This window comes from Cydia amplana, chromosome Z, assembly GCF_948474715.1.
Source record: "Cydia amplana chromosome Z, ilCydAmpl1.1, whole genome shotgun sequence".
Lineage (NCBI taxonomy): Eukaryota > Metazoa > Arthropoda > Insecta > Lepidoptera > Tortricidae > Cydia > Cydia amplana.
Window position 1 is genome coordinate 2,899,460 of NC_086096.1, and position 21,050 is coordinate 2,920,509.

The 21,050-nt window shown below is 38.5% G+C and overlaps 1 protein-coding gene across 3 annotated transcripts in view; it reads right to left on the bottom strand.

The window, feature by feature from the left end:
• Positions 1-8,871: 8,871 nt before the first annotated feature.
• Positions 8,872-21,050, bottom strand: part of LOC134660916 (Krueppel-like factor luna) — a 91,109-nt gene continuing 78,930 nt past the window's right edge. The window contains exons 3-8 of one of the 3 annotated variants that reach the window (XM_063516795.1): positions 20,283-20,396; positions 18,544-18,654; positions 17,109-17,231; positions 16,639-16,758; positions 10,252-10,395; positions 8,872-9,278 (exon numbers count right to left, since the gene is read on the bottom strand). In XM_063516795.1, coding sequence (XP_063372865.1) covers positions 9,103-9,278; positions 10,252-10,395; positions 16,639-16,758; positions 17,109-17,231; positions 18,544-18,654; positions 20,283-20,396 — 788 coding nt within the window. In that variant the 3' untranslated portion in view covers positions 8,872-9,102. The remainder of the gene's footprint in view (positions 9,279-10,251; positions 10,396-16,638; positions 16,759-17,108; positions 17,232-18,543; positions 18,655-20,282; positions 20,397-21,050) is intronic. The other 2 variants (XM_063516796.1, XM_063516797.1) reach the window with 2 other exon arrangements.

The following is a 21,050-nucleotide window of genomic DNA, read 5'->3' on the forward strand; positions in this document are numbered from 1 at the left end:
TATTTAGATTAACTGTCAGAACACTCTGTATAAATGCGAGTACATTTAAAAAATGTTATACAAAGAAGAAGACGTATGATACGGTCATAGGCCATAGTCTGACCAAGCTAACTCTGCATTTGCAATGAAAAAGTGTGGCAATGTCAACATTATAACATTGAGTTACTATTACGAGTACATAGGGAAGCCATACCGAACAATGAAATTATCGCAATCGCTACACTAAGTTCTGTTATCTAAATGTGACAGATATTTGTGACTGACAATTGCCTTTTTCCCTGACAAGTGTTCAGTAAGTGACAATTGTGGAGTCATATTTCAACACTAGAACTTACGCCCGAGCCATTGAGTTATTATTAGGTAACTATAGAGAACCCATACCAAACAATGAAATAGTCGCAATCTCAATCTGTACCACGCTACCAAAATGTCGTAAGCGCCGTGAAATTCATGGCGCTTACGCGTTCAGGTCGCGAGATTCATGGCGCTTACGCGTTCAGGTCGCGAGATGCACGCTCCGCTTCTATAGCTTGTAGTGCAAAATGCTGGTTCTCTGTGCCGGTTATTACGTAGTAATAATACTTAGTTAAATGGTTTATAATCACAACCTCACTTCGTTCTGTTCAAGGCCGTGCATAGTTAGCTTAGAAGGACCCTAGACGTATATAAATGGCTTAACAGACAACCATCTTTTTAGCTGGTCATCGAGAGGGGAAGAACGAAAGAAGTGTGAAATATGAAAAAAAACATGCTAAAGTAAACACTTGCTAAAGCACAAAGAGGTTCGTACATTGATCCCATGTGTTTATCACTATAGCACGCGCATATAGTCCGTAGATTGAAAGCTGCCCCTGAACGGCTAATCCTTTGTCTATTGTGTTAAGTAAAACAGCACGTGCCGCCACCTGCGAAAAAAGGGTAAGCCGGAACTCAGTAACTCCCCTTGGGTGGTCCCTGCCACACAAGAAATGGCATATTATTTTTCCATTTGTTCATTTTGAATCTTATTGCAATTTCCATAGGATTTGTAATTCAATAACCAGTTAAAGTGTTTGAACCATTTTTTTATGCAGGGAGTGGCACGTGCCGATTTACTTAACAATTGACAAAGGATAATCCGTTCGGGGCCAGCTATGCCACTGTGTGAGCGGGTAAGCCATATAATTATTTGCGTGCGATAGAGATGGGAACAGGCGAGTCAATGTACTACGTAAACCCCGTGCTAAGCGTCCTTTCTTTATCTATTTTATGCTGAACTGTGCTATACTGTGGAATATAACATCGGTTTTATGTAAAATACATTTTGTCTGTTGACTTACTACGGCAATAAAAATGGCAGGAAAATAGATCCATACTATGTAGTCTATTATTTTAGTTCGTGAAGATTATTGTGAATATATTTGACTGATGGTTAGTGATGTAAGCCATTAAAAAAACGAATACAGATATTGCTGGGACCCGGCCAGATACAGGAAACTTAAAAATAGCAATGTAAATATATTTGTGACACACATATAAAAAGGTAGTAGTTACAAGAAATGTATAAGTTACAACTAACATTAAATACAAAATATTGATATGTTAATGAAAATATTGCGCGAGCATGCCTCATTAAAAATAATTGTGATGTGAATATAGTTATAAAAAAAGTTGTAAAAGGCTTAAGAACTAGAAAAGGCATAAATATAAGTAATAAATGTTCGTGCATTCTTAAAACGGTTGGAGCCAAAAATATAAATTCAGGTTGATTCTAAACACGAAAGATGAATTTCTTTATTTATTTGTATATTTTAATCATACCTATTTATATATATTTATACCAGTTAAACGGTTACTTACATTATATATATCATATATATTTAACTACGCTACCGAATATGCAGTTACCAGCCGTAGTGCATATATATAATAATGTGTATGTATATAAGTAATACATAATATATCTAAACACCCGCCGTTAAGCACAATAATACGCACACATCCATACATTTCCTATTTAACATATGTTATACAACTATACGTATATTACTATATATTTGACTTATGAATCACATTTTTTTTCTGTAGCTTAAGTTTATAGATTTTTTTACACTTCCACTAAAATAATGTTAAAAGCTGTGAACGTAAACAAAAACATATATTTTAACACATATTTGTTTAATAGACTATAAAAGTGTTAAACGTTTGGTGTTATTTTTGGTCTTGGCAGACCGAACCTGTCTCAGTTAATAATAATATATGCATAAAATACACTATTAACCTTAATTATTCTAAGATCTCATAGTTCACATGACTTTAATTTTAAAAAATGTGTTTCACTCACAGTAGGTAAAATGGTTACAAGTAGGCTAATTATTTCATAATATTATAATATATGTTACACCAGAAATGTAGCTATACTCGACTTAATACAGTCATCGTCGTTACTCGTCCATTCAACTGGCACGCAGAGGGATATTTAGTCACATGTGTCAATGCTACTCGTAAAGACACACCCAATGCGTGCGAGGCGAAAGGACTTCAATTCACTAAACCGTTTACAAAAAACTGTAAATGCTATCAAAAGTTGTGCTTAGGGTTTCAATAAACTATTTAAATACCGATACAACCATACTATAATAGTATAAAAACGGATTCTGTAAAAAATAATAAGTGTTATAAGAAATAATGTTTTTAACGATATTAATAAGTAACGAAATGTATCTTGTTCTTTTCATAAGAATAAAATGGCGTAATAAAAGTATACAAAATCTGGATAACCAATTTAAAAAACCTCATTTCCTATTTTAACATTATTTGTTCTGCAACACGACACATATTGAAGGACCTTTAGCCTTCACTAAACTAGCCTAAACCAGTTTTGAATAAAACTGTACCTATTTGAGCTGGTTAAAACCGGAATTATGAAAATTCTTAGGTATACCCAGCCTTTTAATATAAAGTGGGCAGTTCAGTGCAGTCATTTTTCAGTGGCAAACAAGCATACAGCCGTGTTAAGCCGTCACCGTAGCCTATGACTGAACAATAAGCTACCCACACACTTAAAGCACTCCACGATTCGCACACACAGGCGAGAACTCAACATGTGTAAGATTAAAATAATTATTCTATTTAAAGCACAAATTCATAAAAATGTTGGAAGTATCAGGATAAAAAAATAATAAAAAGGTGATAATTGGTAGAGGCAGCAATATGTAGTGGACAGGTCAGTAACCAAAATTGTCACTAGTCAGTGGCCACCTAAAGGCCACTTAAAACATTGCTATAGTGAAACAAAAAAGTAGGTCAATAAGTTTAGTTTATAATTATATTCTCACACACAGCTCTCGCCGCGAATCTTAGTGGTTAACATTAATTCGGGAAGACTACAAAATTGGCCCGCGGGAGGTATTTTTACAACCAAATTCTGAACCTTATTTTAATGCGGGTAGGAGTGTAAAGAACTTGTGGTTTATGAGGACACTAATAAGATGGCAGTATTTGCAGTCGTTGTACTTAAATTATTGGTGAAATATGCTTATCATTTCTAGAGACTGACTTGATATTTCAATTGTTACCAGCTTTTTTTTTGTTTTTTTTTTGCTGGCCTTTTAAGACACATTGACTTTGTATATCGTGACCCGCGTTTTATAATTTTTTGACACCTGTTACTTCAGTCTCTAAGAAATATAGACACATTTTAGGGTGTAGTGATTAAGTGGTTTAAAGCTTTACGTTGTGCAATGAGAAATGTAAGACTTTGGAAGTGTTTGTAACTTATTTGAGCGAGTATCTTGTATAGTTCTTATATAGATCATTTCCACCATTATGTTTTTTTTATACGAGGTAATATTACCTAGTAATGAAATGAACAGTAATGTAAATCTGTATCCTTACTTTAAAGTCGTTTGTACCCAGTAATAATAAGAGTCCGATGACAATAATTAAAGTCAATTTCGACTCAAAAATGACTTACTTTTCTCATTCCACCATGGCCTATCACACGAATGAGGTTTTATGATATTTTATAAAAATCGAGGTTACACACATTGCACGGTCTGTGTGTGTATCCTCTATAAGTTCTGGTGTCTAAATGTGACAGATATTTTTGCGACTGACAATTGCCACTTTACCTGACAAGTGTTCAGTAAGTGACAATTGTCGCGTCATATTTTAACACTAGAACTTACGCCCGAGCCATTGAGTTATTATTACTATAGAGAACCCATACCAAACAATTAAATTGTCGCAATTTCAACCTGTACCACGCGACCAAAACGTCGTAAGTGCCGTAAAATTCATGGCGCTTACGCGTTTAGGTTGCGAGATTCACGCTCCGCTTCAAAACAACGATTTAATATTGGTTCTCTGTGCCGGTTCTATACGTAGTAATAATAGATCAATGGCCCAAGCATACTTTATTAATTTTTAATTTACTACCTTTATTTGAGCGTGGCCTTAACACCCTGTATGTATGTATAGTCTAGTATCGACATGTCTGCCGAAACATTTGGCAACACACATTTTAGACCATCCAACGAAGACTCATGACAAAGTAGCTGAATATTTAGGACTATTTCTAGACATACTTACTCCCTAGTTTTTTAAAAGTCAATCACAATCTTCGTTGAGTGGGATATCTTTAATGACTACGATTCGCATACATACAATTTTAGAACAAAATGTTATAAAGTAAGGACGGTAAGCACGAAGAATTTGGTACATTGCCCCGCCTGTTCCTATCTCTATCGGACGGGCGTAATTAGGTATACGTCTGTCCCGTCAGGCGAGTGGGTAAGCAATATAATAATGCGCGTGCGATAGAGATAGGAAATGGCGGGTCAATGTACGAAATTCTTCGTGCTCAGCATCCATACTTTATTTGTGACAATATTAAGAGCGCTGGCGGCAAAAATGGAACGTTCCTTAGGATTTATCAATTGGGTAAAACGGGGGTTTCCAAACTACGGTCCGCGGGCCTACTATTCCTGCCAGTGTATTCCCATTTGTCCCCGCCGGGCACAGATGGGAACAGGCGCTTCATACTAATTATTCCTATTTGTCCCCGTCTCATGTATGACGGCGGTCACGCGAAGCGGGGACAAATGGTCTATCACCAACATTTGGAAACCCTCGATGTAAAATAACTTTTGAATGCCACTTGTGAATTTAAATAAACGAAACTATTTGCCCATGGTGGAAACGAAATATTCAAACAAATGGTGTTTTCATTAATATGGCTGGTGTTAATTAATATTTTAGACTCTCATTCTTGGGGTGTATGTCTTACGGTTGTTTTATTAAAGTGCCGTCACCAAATAAGAATAATTTCATACATTGAACTTATACGCCGATCGCGAGCGACAACAATACACCTATCGCGCGCGAGTGACAAGGATGTTATTATAAAGGTCAATGTACTGAATTATTTGATGCGACGACACTTTATAATGTCCACTGACCCGCATGTAATTAGATTGCTGTCTCGCCCATGACGACGGCGGTCAATGACACTGTGCGAGCGGGACTGCAATATAACTAAACGCGTGCGATAGAGACAGGCGGGTCAATGTACGTAATTCCTCGTGGTAAGCGTCCTGACTTTATTGCATCGACTGTTTTTTTTTTAAATCAGTATTCGGTATTGAATAAAGACTTAAGGTATAATTTCTGTACCTACCTTAGGAGTCATAGGTACAGTCAAACAATTTAAGTTCCGATCCATTTCGTACCTTGTCACAGTGACAATCAATATGAAACTCTCTAGGGACCACATACTATTGTCACTGTGACAAGGTACGAAATGGGTAGGAAATTTAATTCCCTGAATGTACCACTGCGAACGCGTTAAATAAGTATAAAATAGAAAACTATTGGTCATCTTGTAACTCAACGATTAACATCAAAGCGAAAAACGAGTTATAAATTGTCATAAAGCTAACAGGCTTTAAAACGAGACGAAGCCAATAAATTTAATTTACAATAAAAACGAATATATAAGCGTACCTATCTACTGGGTCCGAGGGACCCTAAAGCCGTCTAGAATCAACCTGAGGCGGCGGAAAAATCCAACCCGTATTACTAGCCCGTCTGTCATGGACCAATAATAAATAATCTGTCGTTTAAAAACTCCTCTCACGCTCAAACGCTATAAAAAAGGTCACACCGTAACATTGCACCGCAATCGCAACCTGTACCGCGCGTCTAAAACGACGTAAGCGCCGTAAAATTCATGGCGCTTACGCGTTCAGGTCGCGAGATGCACGCTCCGCTTCTATGGTTTGATGCCAAAACAACTCATGGCGCAAAATACTGGTTTTCTGTGCTGGTTCTATACGTAGTAATAACTTAAGTTCAATGATCTGGAAACGTATAGTTACCTATTTTAATCGCTTTTGAGTATTTTTCGTTCGCTATCTCGAATTCATTAAAGAACAGAATGCGCTATCGTTTAGGACGTATAACAAAATCGTTATAGCAGCAATCTGTTTTATAGTAAAAACGAGAAGTAAGACACAATATTGATACAAATTAAAATAATTAATGGGCGGATGACGGATGCAATATACGTCAAAATCATGTCAAACGATATACGTAGGTAATTCAATTTGGTTTAAATAAGACGTATATTGCAATCCGTCATCCGCCCATTAAAAATAATACTCAATAGTCTGCCTTAAAACATTTTTGTTTTTAAAACGACAGACGTGGTCCGTACTAAGCGGGACAAAGAACGGAATGAAAGAGTAGATTACGGAACAGCTTAACGTAAACAACTATTTATATCTTAATAATAAACGTAATAAAAAATAAACATACTTTGCTTCGAATGCAGTCACTCGTCGAAATCAGTTTCAAATTACAAATACCCATGTTACTTTAGTTTTTCTCGTAAATGCAGTAACATTATAAAACTAAGACACTCCCAATCTTTAGCCTAACCTAACAGATTTTTGCAATTTGAAACTATCCTGAAGTATAAAAAAGATTAACATTGCATTCCATACGGGTATCATCACATTATACCTACATAAAAACCTCAAGCAAACGTCAACCATAAGAACAGTAAAATATAAATAATTATACCATACGCTTTATCTATAAAAAATCTCCCTCGACATTAAAAATATCTTAAATCTAACGAATACGTCACAATTTCGTACAACATACATGGATCTAGCTAGACAGTCGATTTGCGACTTTTAATATGAAGCATAAGGTTCATTTTCGGACGAGTGACTGTACCGATTAAATACATCAGGTAACGAGACGTATAACTAGGGCGAATCTACGTGTTGTGCATTCATGGAAATTTCTTTTACAAGCCGAAGGTCGCTAAAATTCACAGCTAATTTGGTTCAAGAAAATCCAAAATATTTCTTTTATCTTTCGTGTAGGTATTATTCTAAAAAAAGTATTTAAATCGAGTGTACTTAAATTAGGTATTAGCTAAAATAATCTTCAGTTGAAGGAATAGCATTGAAAATGGGGTTATCCGGTCTAAGTTTTTTACAGATGGCGCCAGCATAGATGTTACCTGTCAGTATTAATAAAAGTGTGAAATACTATTGGGAATTTTGTGGCCTGAATGTTAATCCTATAAGGCAAATCTCATGGAACCAAACTAGAGACAGGTAAAACCTATGCTGGCGCCATCTATGCAAACATTTGACAGTTTCCAACCCCATTGGATAATCAAATGGTACGTTTAGCAGAACAGATATACGTAACAAGAACTCAAGGTATCCATTTTGTTTTACACGTACCATTGAATACCTCATGGTTATAAAAATCATCTCGCGACCTTCTCGAAGATTATAACTTACTCTTCTTAATACACTATGGTACCTTCGCCTTAACACAAGCTGCCAGACATCTTTGTCTGCCACGACAGCTATCTCGCTCTGACACGCAGATTCGCCCCCTAACCCTAACTAAAGTGACGGGCCTCGGTGGGTACTTACCCAATCTACCTCCCAGCCAAAATGTATGATTACTTTCATACATACATACATTTTGGCGCGCGAAGGTAGCTTTACCAATAAATAATATGTCACGTAGTGAAAACATACGGGCGGGGAATTTGTGCGAATGCTTTGCTTTTTTTGTCATTGGGTTCAAATTTCAAGAAGAAATTGGTTATCAATTATATACGGCGTATTAAAATAAAGATGTTAATAGTTTCAATAATATGATCTAAAGCGTAAATTTATATGGAAGAAAGCGTTTTGTATTTTTTTGTATGACAGGAAATTCAAAAGGCATAAAAAATTATAATCAGTCTCAAGGAGTTCGGGCATTATTCGTACTAACATCTTTATTCAACCACTACCATATTTTTAAATTACAGAAACCATATACGACTTAATTTTTGTCTCGTTGGACTTAAATGCAATTTTACATGACTTTTATTTTTCTATGATTTTATAATCTTACACTTTGTTACTTAATAAAAATATCCATCTAATGCCTGATGCCGTACACTGGGCAACCCAAAGATGACAAGCTGCCGTATACATTTTCCAGTTGCGTCGTGTGAGAGTCATTTAAATACGCGCGCCAACGCGTTAAGGCTCGTTAGACGATGCAAGAACATTGCGGGTTTTGATTGGTCGGTTGAATTAGTAACCAACAGTCAGCAATGTAACTAAAATCGCATGCGAGTTCGCGTGCCGTCTAAATCAGCCCTTACGTTTGTGTCGCATTTGACAACTAGTCATCCTTTGCTCCGTGTAAAGTAGGCCTTAGGGCGTCCGCTAGCTGGCTAGATAAAATCCGTCGCACGCGTCCGCGCTAGTTAGCGTTGCCCATACTATTTATTTCACCGTGCACACGCGCCAGCGGACGCCTTTATACAAACCCTTATTTAGGTAGTTGACAAAAGATCTCGCACCCCCGCCCAATGATGGCACTCGCCGCTTGGCGGCATAAGCTAACCGGCAACCAAGCCGAAAGAGATTACAAAAACGAAAAAAATTTAAAGCATAATCTGAGTGACTAACAGCGTAGCAATCTTTGGTTCGGCCCGCGATCAATTCCGCGCTCGGCTCGGCTTGCCCGCTCGGCCAATCAGCGTGGAGCTACCTGCGTGTCCTGCGTCCTGATTGGCTTGTTGTTGACGGGCTACGCGTGTCGCTTGGCGTGCAGCGCGAGGTGGTCGGAGCGGCTGAAGCAGCGCTCGCAGTGGCGGCACCGAAAGGGTTTGGCGCCCGTGTGCTTGCGGTAGTGCCGGGTCAGCTCGTCGGAGCGCGCGAAGCGCCATTCGCAGCCGTCCCATGAGCACTTGTAGGGTTTTTCACCTGGAATTAGTACGGTTCTTGGTTAAATCTTTATTTCAATAAGTAATTTTCATTAAAATAATCACTACATAGTATAAAACAAAGTCGCTTCCGGCTGTCTGTCTATCCTACGCAACGGATTTTAATGCGGTTTTTTTAATAGATAGAGTGATTCAATATTTCCTATTGAATCACTCTATCTATTATGTATATTTTGTTAACCCGGGCGAAGCCGGGGCGGGTCGCTAGTATCTTAAAAACTGATATACATGTCGTGTAGCATAGAAAAAGCGGCCAAGTGCGAGTCGGACTCGCCCATGAAGGGTTCCGTATTTAGGCGATTTATGACGTATAAAAAAAAACTACTTACTAGATCTCGTTCAAACCAATTTTCGGTGGAAGTTTACATGGTAATGTACATCATATATTTTTTTTAGTTTTATCATTCTCTTATTTTAGAAGTTACGGGGGGGGGGACACACATTTTACCACTTTGGAAGTGTCTTTCGCGCAAACTATTCAGTTTAGAAAAAAATGATATTAGAAACCTCAATATCATTTTTGAAGACCTATCCATAGATACCCCACACGTATGGGTCTGATGAAAAAAAAATTTTTGAGTTTCAGTTCGAAGTATGGGGAACCCCAAAAATTTATTGTTTTTTTTCTATTTTTGTGTGAAAATCTTAATGCGGTTCACAGAATACATCTACTTACCAAGTTTCAACAGTATAGTTCTTATAGTTTCGGAGAAAAGTGGCTGTGACATACAGACGGACAGACAGACGGACAGACGGACAGACGGACAGACAGACAGACAGACATGACGAATCTATAAGGGTTCCGTTTTTTGCCATTTGGCTACGGAACCCTAAAAAGCGAGTAAGCCCTTCAGTGGCGGATTCGAATCGGCGACTTCAGCTATCGCGGATAAATTTAAGTCCTAAAGTTTGATTTAATGATCATTTGTGTCCATTATTGGGCCGTTGTGTACCTGTATGTGTCCGTTTGTGGGCCTTCAGATGTGAACTCTTCGTGTACACCTTGTCGCAGGCGGGGAACTCGCAGCGGTGGACGCGGCGGCGCGGGTCGGCGTGCGAGTGGTGGCGGGGCGCGTGTCGGCGGGGTGGGCTCGGCTCTGGAAAATGGGGGGTTAAACATGAGTATGGTAAGGAACCAAGTTCACCAAGTATTTAGTTTAGAGAATAGAGGACGAAAAAAGTACAGCCATATTCGAACTTTAAGATACGTCAAATATTAGATATCTAAACGATATGGATCGGATATGTGTGTCAAAAGTGAAGTTTTTGTTTGAAGAAACGTCACTTTTTGACACTTGCTTGACACTGACATATCCGATTCATATCGTTTCTATATCTAATAGTAGACATTTTTATCCCTGGATATTGATTCACATTATGGAAATATTTTTACAAAATTTATAGTTAGGTACCTAATTAATATGATATATGTATATGCTTGCTTCATCGTTTGTCTTTTTTCGTTTTTTTTTATTATTATGCTATTATTAGCTGTGGTTAAACTACATCAAAATGCATAAACATATTTTCCATAATTATTACTATCCAGAGAGGAAATAGGGGTTACGGTCGTACGGAAAAGCGGTCTCGTGACGTCATCCCCTTTTAACTTTTTTTACGCCGAACCTACAATAGTAGTCATAAATACAACATCGATGCATGCAACCAATAATATACATACTGTTTGTAGTCCTCATTTATTTATATGTTTATAAACTTTTAGTTGGCACATAGAATTACAGAACCCCTAGTGTAAATTTTATTCAACAGCGTGACGAGCGTTCGCATTTGCGTTGTCTATTTTTGTACGGGATTTAGAACAGCGCGCCAAGCGGGACGTCTTGCAAACTCAAAATCTCATACAAAATGACACTTACCGCAAACGCGAACGCTCGTCACGCTATCGAATGAAAGGGTACAGGAAATAACTTCGTCAGTTGACAACCAAAACTCACTAAATAAAAATAATTGAACAAAAGTCGATCTTGAATAATTTTACGGTTTAGACTCACTTGTTTTATGTTAGTATGTCTCACAACAGTTTAAATTCGAAAAGTCGATCTTGTTTAGTACTTATTTTAGTAGGTAATACGTTTCAATATGGCTCGGATCTTAACTTGTGGTAGTAAGTAGTGAGTTTTGGTTCACCCGACGATTCGTTTAAAGGGGCCCACAGATTGCCAGTGTTGATTGAACTGTCACCTTTTGCGTCTAACTGACAGGCCATAACGTCCGGCGAACTGGTAATCTGTGGGCCCGTTAAGGATATGATTTGCCAGCTTTCACAATGCTACAGCCATTTATTCTTACGCTAAGATATATAAACGAACGAATAAATTTAACAAATAAAACGCATATATATTTTCAGAGTAATCTAATACCTTTGAACGAGCAATTCTTGTATAGGTATTTATTTATTTATATATATATTTCGGGGATCTCGGAAACTGCTCTAGCAATTTCGATGAAATTTGCTATATGGGGGTTTTGGGGGTGGCGGAAAAATCGATCTAGCTAGGTCTTATCTCTGGGAAAACGCGCATTTTTGAGTTTTTATATGTTTTCAGAGCAATGCTCCCAGATGTTTTGACATTAATGATGACAATACCACACTGTGACATTTGTCATTGCAAATACCATGCAGAGTTAACTTGGTCCAACACTAAGGATCTTTGCCTGGATCCGTAAATATAACCAAAACATGAGCTGTATAGTATAATTAATTATCACCGTAAATAGTAATTACCTTATTGCAGTGCATAATTATTAATTAATACTTGATATACTAATACTTATTAAATTATGCGTAACTATCTCATATTACATATTATCGCACTGACTGATCATAACGTGGGGACTAATTCGACTCGTAAATTGGGAGTTCGTGTTATGACGGCCGGGTTTTAACCAACTAAGAAGTTTCTCAATTGTCGATATTTTAGTATTACTAGTATAGCTCCAAGTTTATTATTTGTAAGTGCGTAAGTACATTATAATATTACTTTTGAAAGGAAGCCAAACGTTACATAAAGCCTTAAATCATTTATTTTTAAATGGCCGCTCAGTTAAGAGCGCCAAGTTTCGAATATAAGCTATTATATTACTTTTATAAATGATATTTTTACACACTAAACTTGGAGCGATGATCACTAATACGGGAACATAACATCGATACTGTGTAGTTTATCGATATAGTATCTCCCTACCTGTCATTAAATTTTGCCCTCAATAATCCGATGTCTGATGGCATTTGAAACTTTTAAGAAGTCTGTTATTTCTAGGCATCGAAGTTTTTGTCGCATGGTAAGACTAATAGCAAGCTATGGAGTCGACATTTGCCATAAATGTAAACTCTTATTCATACTCATACTCATTTATTTAATTTATCTTAAAATGCCTTTAGAGCGGTCAGTCGTGTATATTATCTTAGTCAAATTATATAAAAAAATATTTTTCTGTTAGATTATGAATTCATAACTTCAACTATTTTAGCATACAACTATACAAACTACATCGCTGCGAAAGACCTAATGTTATGTAGGTACTGACCGCTGATAAAATTGATTCGACCAAATCGCACATCTGATTAATCTTTCCAATTTCTCGTTTAAATAAGTATGAAAGTATACACGGACACATGTTGAAACGTAAAATATCTTTCAAGTAAACAACTAATCAATGACAGTAGTGATAGAATTAATTCATAACTTTTTTAATTGTGGAAGGTTATTTTCTTAGGTGACAGTTCCATTCACTTTCGGCTCTATTGCAACAAATGAGGTTTAATAAATTAAACTCATATACGTAGTAACTATTTAGTAATCTGTTCTCATATTAAATAAAATTAATCATGAGTATGAGTATGAATAAGAGTTTACATTTATGGCAAATGTCGACTCCATAGCTTGCTATTAGTCTTACCATGCGACAAAAACTCCGATGCCTAGTTATTTCATGTTCAAAGTTATTACAAAGCGAAACCTACAAGACTCAAGTTTCAAACAACTGGGCTTATTAACCAAGGATTCGTACGTTGACCCGCCATATCCTTGAAAAGTTTGACAAGTTCATTGTGCTTGTTGATGCAACATGCTAAGTAAAGTAAGTAAAGAATTCCCACCCACATGTTCAAACTCAATCGCACGTGCGTAATTCTAATTATAGTCCGACAAGAAATTGTAAACAACAGCGAATATTATGCGAAACTGCGTAAGGGGCGCCACTTCCACAATCCGTCACAACCTAATGGCTCCTCTACACGATGGGCCAGCGCCGGCCACGCCATGCGGTAGAATGAGATAGCAATATCACTTGCTAATAAATAAATGCGTCCCTTGGAGTGGCCGGCGCTGGTCCATCGTGAAGAGGAGCCATAAGGGTCTACCGCAACCGCAAACGAGAGACTCAAAATTTTGTTATTACCTCTCTGTCACTCTTGCGTATTCGAGCGATAAAGAGGCAGATAGCTGAGATTCGATTTCACGTTTCCCGGTAGGCCCTTTGTAAACAAAGCGCCTTGATGTATCAATGTCATATTTTATTGTCTGTGAAAACTTGTCAAAAAACAGTTTAAGGCACAGTATATATAAGTTACTCTATGGTTTACGATGGGTGCTAGTGCTGCACTCTGGCGGCAGAACACTGCAGTAATAGCCCCCTATTATTGAGGGCACCACTTCCTACATAGCCGTCACATTTTTGACTTAAATGCTTAAACATGGCAACGCAACAAATTTGCTAAGGTTTTTATTAGTTCAATTTTATTTAAGTTTACTATTTTATGTCGCACTACATATTGCATTTTTATAGCCAGATCCTTTAACATAAATTCAAATGACGTTATAGCCTTCTATGACAATATTTGCTATACCACGAGCTATGAAATGACATAGTCGAATCGGGCCATTAATTCAGTTCAATAGGCGGGCACATACATCGATAATTGTGTAATTAGTTAATTAGTAATTATAATACGCCCGATAGCTACAAAATGTAATTACAGGTTTAATAAGATAATACCTAACTATAACATATATAATTAACTGCTGACTGAAGTTGGTTTATGAATGTCGTCTCCAGATCATATTGATTATTTGATGAAATGCCATTTTAGAATTGATCACTTCATGCTATAGTTAATTTAGGTTTGACTTTTTGTATTTGTATTTATTTAAGTATTGCAATTCACATGTACAGTCAGCAGCAGAAGTCGCAAAGATGGCGAGGTGTTCAAAATTACCTTGACGCGCTCTTAATCCCTTAACAGTAAAGTCGCGTCAAGATCATTTTGAACACCACGCCCGCTTAGCAACTGCGCTGCTGCTGACTGTACATCACAGGTACAAGCACACTTATTATAGTGTTTAAGGTAGAGGTTCCCTGGGGCGAAAACAATACAAAAGGTAATCACGGTCCATATATCCGGTCGATATAAGTTCCAAAACATTACCAACCACAAATACTCCATTCCGATACCACCAATCAGTTTTACCACCGGTATTTCACTTCACGTGAATTCCACCCGTACTCTATTAGCAAACGCATTACATATTGACTGACATTCGCTAATCATCATAATTCGATAGACGAAAAAAAAACTGGAGCACTGACTAGTCAGTCAGTGCTCCAGTTTTTTTTTCGTTTCGTTTCAATTTACGATAGGTAGTCACCTATCGTAAATTGAAATATTTACTATAAGCTGTACGTTTGAAAACGGCCTAGATACAATCGTGTATAAAGTGGACTCTATTACGAAGGTATAGAGTATATTTTAAGAGGGTAGTTTGTGGCTAATTTTGACATATAGGTTTATACTGTGCCATTTGAGGCCCAGTTTTGGTAAAATCTACGTGGATTGCGCGAATGAAATGATAGAATCATATCAACGCTTTGATCGGTTGAAAATAATTAGTTGGGTGGATCAACTATTTCTTGTTGTTATTCTGTCCGGTCAGCCAAGAGACAATAGTAGCATAGTTTGTTAGAAGACATTGTACACCACCTCCTTCTGACACCCTGGGTAGACGACCCTCAATGGAAAGGGTTTATAAGTATCACAAAAAAGCATGTTTGGTGAATTTAAATGCCTAAAAATCGGGTTTTAAAGAATGACCCAAGAGAACGTAACCATGGCAACGAGTGACAAGAAAAAGTTGATTCACCCAGTTCCTAGAATCGGCCATGTTCTTGGATTGAGGTTTTTTCGAAGTTAGTGTTAAAAACGAGGAATTATTAGTTGCATTGCAGAAGAGGTACAGTCAGCAGCAGAAGTTGCTAAGCGGACGAGGTGTTCAAAATTATCTTGACGCGACTTTATTGTTAAGAGAATAAGAGCGTGTCAAGGTCAAGGAACACCTTGCCCGCTTAGAAACTTCTGCTGCTGACTGTACAAACAGGCCAATTAGAACGTACTGACATCAAAATGCCATGTAAATGATGTCATTCAGTTATCGTGCATTTCGGTTGTACTTGTCCGTTCATGTATTGGCGTTCTTTAGATCCAGGTCTATTAGGTTCGGTTTACTTCGGCATGAGGGCTTAGGAACCAACTAACGGATGCACTAGGCCTAATATTTAACGATAATGTTGCACAATTTTGTAAACAAAAGGTTGAAAAGAAAACTAATAAAATTATCAACACAAAGAACATTTTGAAGCACACGCACGATTGACAAAAAATAAGTGTACAAATTAAAATAGCATAAAACAAACCAATATTAATTGCTTTTGAAAACTTGGCTTTTCTATCCATTAAACGATACAAAGTTACAAACTCTCATCTAATAAAACACAGAAGAAAAAACACAAAGCCAAAGTGAACCCATAAAAATAAGTGGACAATAAACATCAAGGCACATAGAAAACATCAAACAGGCAGGACGGTTGACGCGGTTGTCGGGATTAAGGTATAATGCGGACGTATCTCCTTGACAACCAGAAAGACACGGACGCTTTATCCCGTCTTTGACGACTATGGACTTATAAGTCGATTATACGTTAGCGAGATTCCATGAATAGGACCAACAGAATATATAGGAGATTTAAATTTCCCTTTTGGAAAAAATAAGCTCAAAGCGGAAAAAAATACTATTAAAACCAACAGAAAATAAAACTTGAAATCATAAGATGTCACATCACACACACCAATAGAAAACAATGAAGATCAATTGCTTATCGAATCGCAAGACACGGTTCTTCTAGACAGTCTAGACGAACAGACAGATACGAACCAACTAGGCCTAACGCAGTCTTCACATTGGACCCGGCTCGTCGCTCGAGCGCGCGAGCGGGACATCGCTATACACACGTTGTCTCGCTCACACACCTAGCCTCTAACTGACCTCTAGCTTCATCCGAGTCGCTGATTGGCTCGTCCTTCGCAGCGGGCGCCGTGAACAGAGCGGGCCGAATCGGCGACGGCGATATCGTCCAATCCGCCCATCCGGTTTTCCGGAGCGAACCTGTCGCCGAACATCGGACACTTATCGTACGGTGATACACGAGGCCGAGAGACTTGACAGGCCGAGATTCAAAGTCTACAAAGAATTTAATAAAAGTGTCCACGATTTTATGAGACTTACTAGGGTGACGCGCCAAGACGGCCTATGCGTTCTACTGACTCTGCTTATCATAGCCAGGCCAGGCTTTAACCAGGCCTAAAGCTATATCAGCGTACCTTTGGCCCCGTCTAATGAACAGCATGGGCCGCGGCAGCGACGCGGATAGTACGACGTCACCAAAATGAACTAGAGAAGACGACTGTGTTTTATAACCTATACAGAACAGCGAGGCCTAAGGTTGATCAGCGTACCTTTGGCCTCGTCCGAGTCACTAGGCTCCTCCTTGACGCTTGCGGTGAACAGCGCGGGCCGCGGCGGCGACGCAGATAACGTCCAGTCTTTTTTGCCCCAACTGCTTTTCCGGGATATCGAACCTGCGGGCGTGTGATGGATGACGTTATCCATGTGACCAAATAAGCATTATTTTTACCGCACGATTGAAGATAGACACTGTAGTAGTCACGTAGATAAGTGCCATCGTTTCCGTACTAGAGTTTTCGCTTATTAAGGGTAAAGGAGCTATACTAGATCTATACGATATGGGCAATATCCATTCCATTTTAATAAGATTATTAGAATTCAATAGGTATAATTTTAATAATTTTAACAAAAAGGTTTTCGTATGCTTCCCTAGTGTAAGGGGCTGTTCATCAATTACGTCATCTATTTTTGACGATTTATGACCCCTCCCACCCTAAAATCATCCAAATATCATGCTTCGAATGACCCCGTTTCCTCCTACGTCATGCTACCATCATCCGATGTCCAGCCCCCCCCCCCCTAATTTAAAATGACGTAATTTATGAAAAGCCCCTAATTGGGATTTTCCCGTAATACATTCTACTGTCAACTACGGTTAGGATTGTACCTAAAATTGCAACTTGACCTTAGGACACTCAGATCTATCTAGACATGCGTAGGTACTTTTGACTTTCATTAACCCATGGACTGCTAAAGTCGTCAACAGACGTGCGCGGCTACAGCCCAATATCAATCTTCGTGCACTCCGACAATGTTCACGCCGCGCACGATAGGCGTGGTGTTCAAAGGCTTCTTCTTCACTTAAATATCACCAAGCAGCCTACGAGTTCAGCGCAATGAGACCTAATTCAACCTACAATATTTTTCTAAATGGCCGGGTATTGGAACGACGCTTAAAGATTCGTTTAACTTCATGACTTTTTTTTGTCCCCGGGGCTTACGGACTTTACAACTACATCTACATATTTATCCACTACAGCTGAGCTAGGAGCGTAATGTGCAAGTAAAAACCTACCAATAGAAACACGAAAATTTGGTGCCAACCAATGGGAACGCTACGCACTAAATAATTATAGCGAATGCTCTGCCTAAGCCTATGGCGTGATGAGGCCTAGAACTCTAGAAAAGCATCGTAGCATACAATTCGCTTGGCGATCCATAAATTATCAGAAAATTTATGAAGCATTGAAAACTCAAACAGCCGAAAAATATGCTTTTGTAGAGGGGAAACCAGTGAAATCCTCCTAAAATTCGCTCTGCGGTATAGACTACTTGTGGTCTCAGTGGGCGAGCGACCAGTGCAGCGTTACGAAGTCCGCTCGCATACGTTAGCACTTATTTAACACGCCCACCACTAGGTGCGCGTTTAGTCACTTTGCATCCTACAAGGCCGAAGGACTGTCGAGGCCGAAGACCGACGCTTACCTCTAGGCTCGTCCGAATCGCTGGGAGGTTCGTCCTTGATGGCAGTGACGGTGAACAGCGCTGGTGGTGTAGGTGACGGTGATGCCACCGCCCAGTCAGGTTGTATTGTGCCTGTAAAGAACGTAATGCTTTAGAACGAGTGCTGACATTTCTCTATGGGAAGTCATGTAGTACTTTTAATTGAAGACCGGGTATAAAAGTAAAGCAAATTAGCATAAAAAATATATTTACCGATAGCATTACAGATTACAGCCTCTACGCATTAGCAGTGTTATTACAAAACAATATTCCCATAACATTAAAACGCAAATAAATAAGTCAATGAGATATTTTCAACCACGCAACCTATTACCTAACAATCTCCGTTATTCTCATAACCTGTTTAATAAACATGACTAAGAAGATAAGTACAATAAGAGACAGCGATCTAAAGAGAAATCGTATCGTATGTATCTATCACTCAGTACTTACAATAAGAGTCTACGTTGCATATTTTAAAACACAGTAGGGCCTCGCTAGTCTGGGACCTCGTTAATCCGGTGATCCTTTTAATCCGGACAGTCTCGACGCCGCCGTCAGCGCCAGCCCCAAACTTACTGCCAGATATAGTTCCCCGGCTAGGCGGTCGAATGCTGATAGCGACCCTGCGGCACCCCATCTAAAGCGGAGTCGGCACTCGTTGGTGGTTTTAGACGGTAGTCCTCCACTGGTTAGTCCGTCATACCCCCTGGTTCCCCCGGACCAGGTGGCATGCGTAAACGCATTTCCCCAACGTAAAAAAAAAAAAAAAGGCGGAATGCCTAAATGAAACCGCTCCAAGTAAAAAAGTGCTTTACGAGTCATATAAGCCCCGCCCCGTATGTGAAGTGCCTGATTTCCGTTACGACCAACAATTTTGTATACCACGTCCTGAATTTAAAGGTCCCTACCTGGAATATTATCGACGTTTAGAATACAATACAAATAGACATTTCTCAAAAGTCTCAAAACCCTAGTGACAAGATAATAAAGAATCGATTATAACTTTTTCAATCGATTACATATTTGTTATTTGCGAACTTCCATTTTCGCGGTTATATCCCAGTACGCGAATCGCAGCATAGGAAAGTCGTTTCCTTAAAGTGCATTGCGCAAAAGTAATTATCTGGATAATTTTATGATCCTGGTATGTAAAAAGCTGACAGTTGTTTAGCAGCTCAACATCAAAGATCTCTAAATAACCAATTTCGAACGTATATACCAATCCCGCAAGCCAATTTAGTCTCAGGCCAAATTCGGTGGATATCCCAGCATCTGCATACAGTCAAGGTCAAAATACAATCACGCGCAACGAAAATGGGCCACTTTGTGTTGAGAGTTCTATACGAATTGACCTATTTGCATTGCACGTGTGTGAACGTGGACAAAACGTCAACAATACTTTTTAGACTTTAGGTATTTTTGTGTCCTTGCTAGTTTATTGAAGTACTTTTTGGCAAATGAGGTATAATTATTGTTTCCTTTTTATTTATTGTTTATCCAAGAAACTGTAATTTTTTGTCATCACTAACAAGATTTTTGCTTCTTTAAGATGGATAGATGTCAACATTTTATTATCTGAATATTTATTTAGTGGAAATTCAAATATGGTTGATTCTTGTTCCTTTGCAGAAAATCTGTATTTTTGTCTTTCTCTAATAAGTGCCACTATTATTTGACCATGACCGTATTGACGAGGCCTAAAACAGATGGAGGGTTACCTTTCGAGTCCTCCGTGTCACTTAGTGGCTCGCATTTCTCGGGAAGTGGGAAGAGAAGTGGTGGCAGCGGGGAGGCCAGAGTCCAACCTCGGATCTCCTCGAGGGGTGGCGGACCTAAAGCCGGATTGACATTTAGTTACCTAGTATAGGCCTTTATTAAGATTATCTGGCTTCCCTTCCCTTATTCGCTTCTTTTCAGCGCTAGCAACCATTTAAAAATGGCATTGGTAATTTTGTTTTTATCGTCAGTATTAAAATGAGAGCCCTCCCACTAAGTCCCTAATACCTAATCCTAATCACTATCCTAATCCCTTTGTTTCCCATAAAGTTTTAAGTCATAATGTATTGTTTGTAATATTATCATTAGTCATAAAATTGAACTACATGCTACTCATTTCCTCTCAAGTTTATCGCACCTACGGGTTTTGATAATCGCGTTATGGTTATGAATGCCTTTCTTTCTCTTGAGATTCACTTCACCTCAGTGTTAAATAGGTTAAATAGGAGATGCCTTCAAGAGCTCAGTACGCGTCTCCGCCCGTACTCATGGTTGCTTTACGTATTGCTTGTTGTATCGAGGCCTAAAATAAAGCAAATAATGTAAGGCAAGGGCTACTAGACTCTGCATTAAAGTTAAACTTGGCGTACCTACAAAATATCGACGAAATACTGACCGGTATTTACTTATATACCAAACCCTACAAAAGGCTAGGCCTAAATGGCATAAGCTGTGTTTTTATATCTCAGATACTAAAATGATAAGCCGAT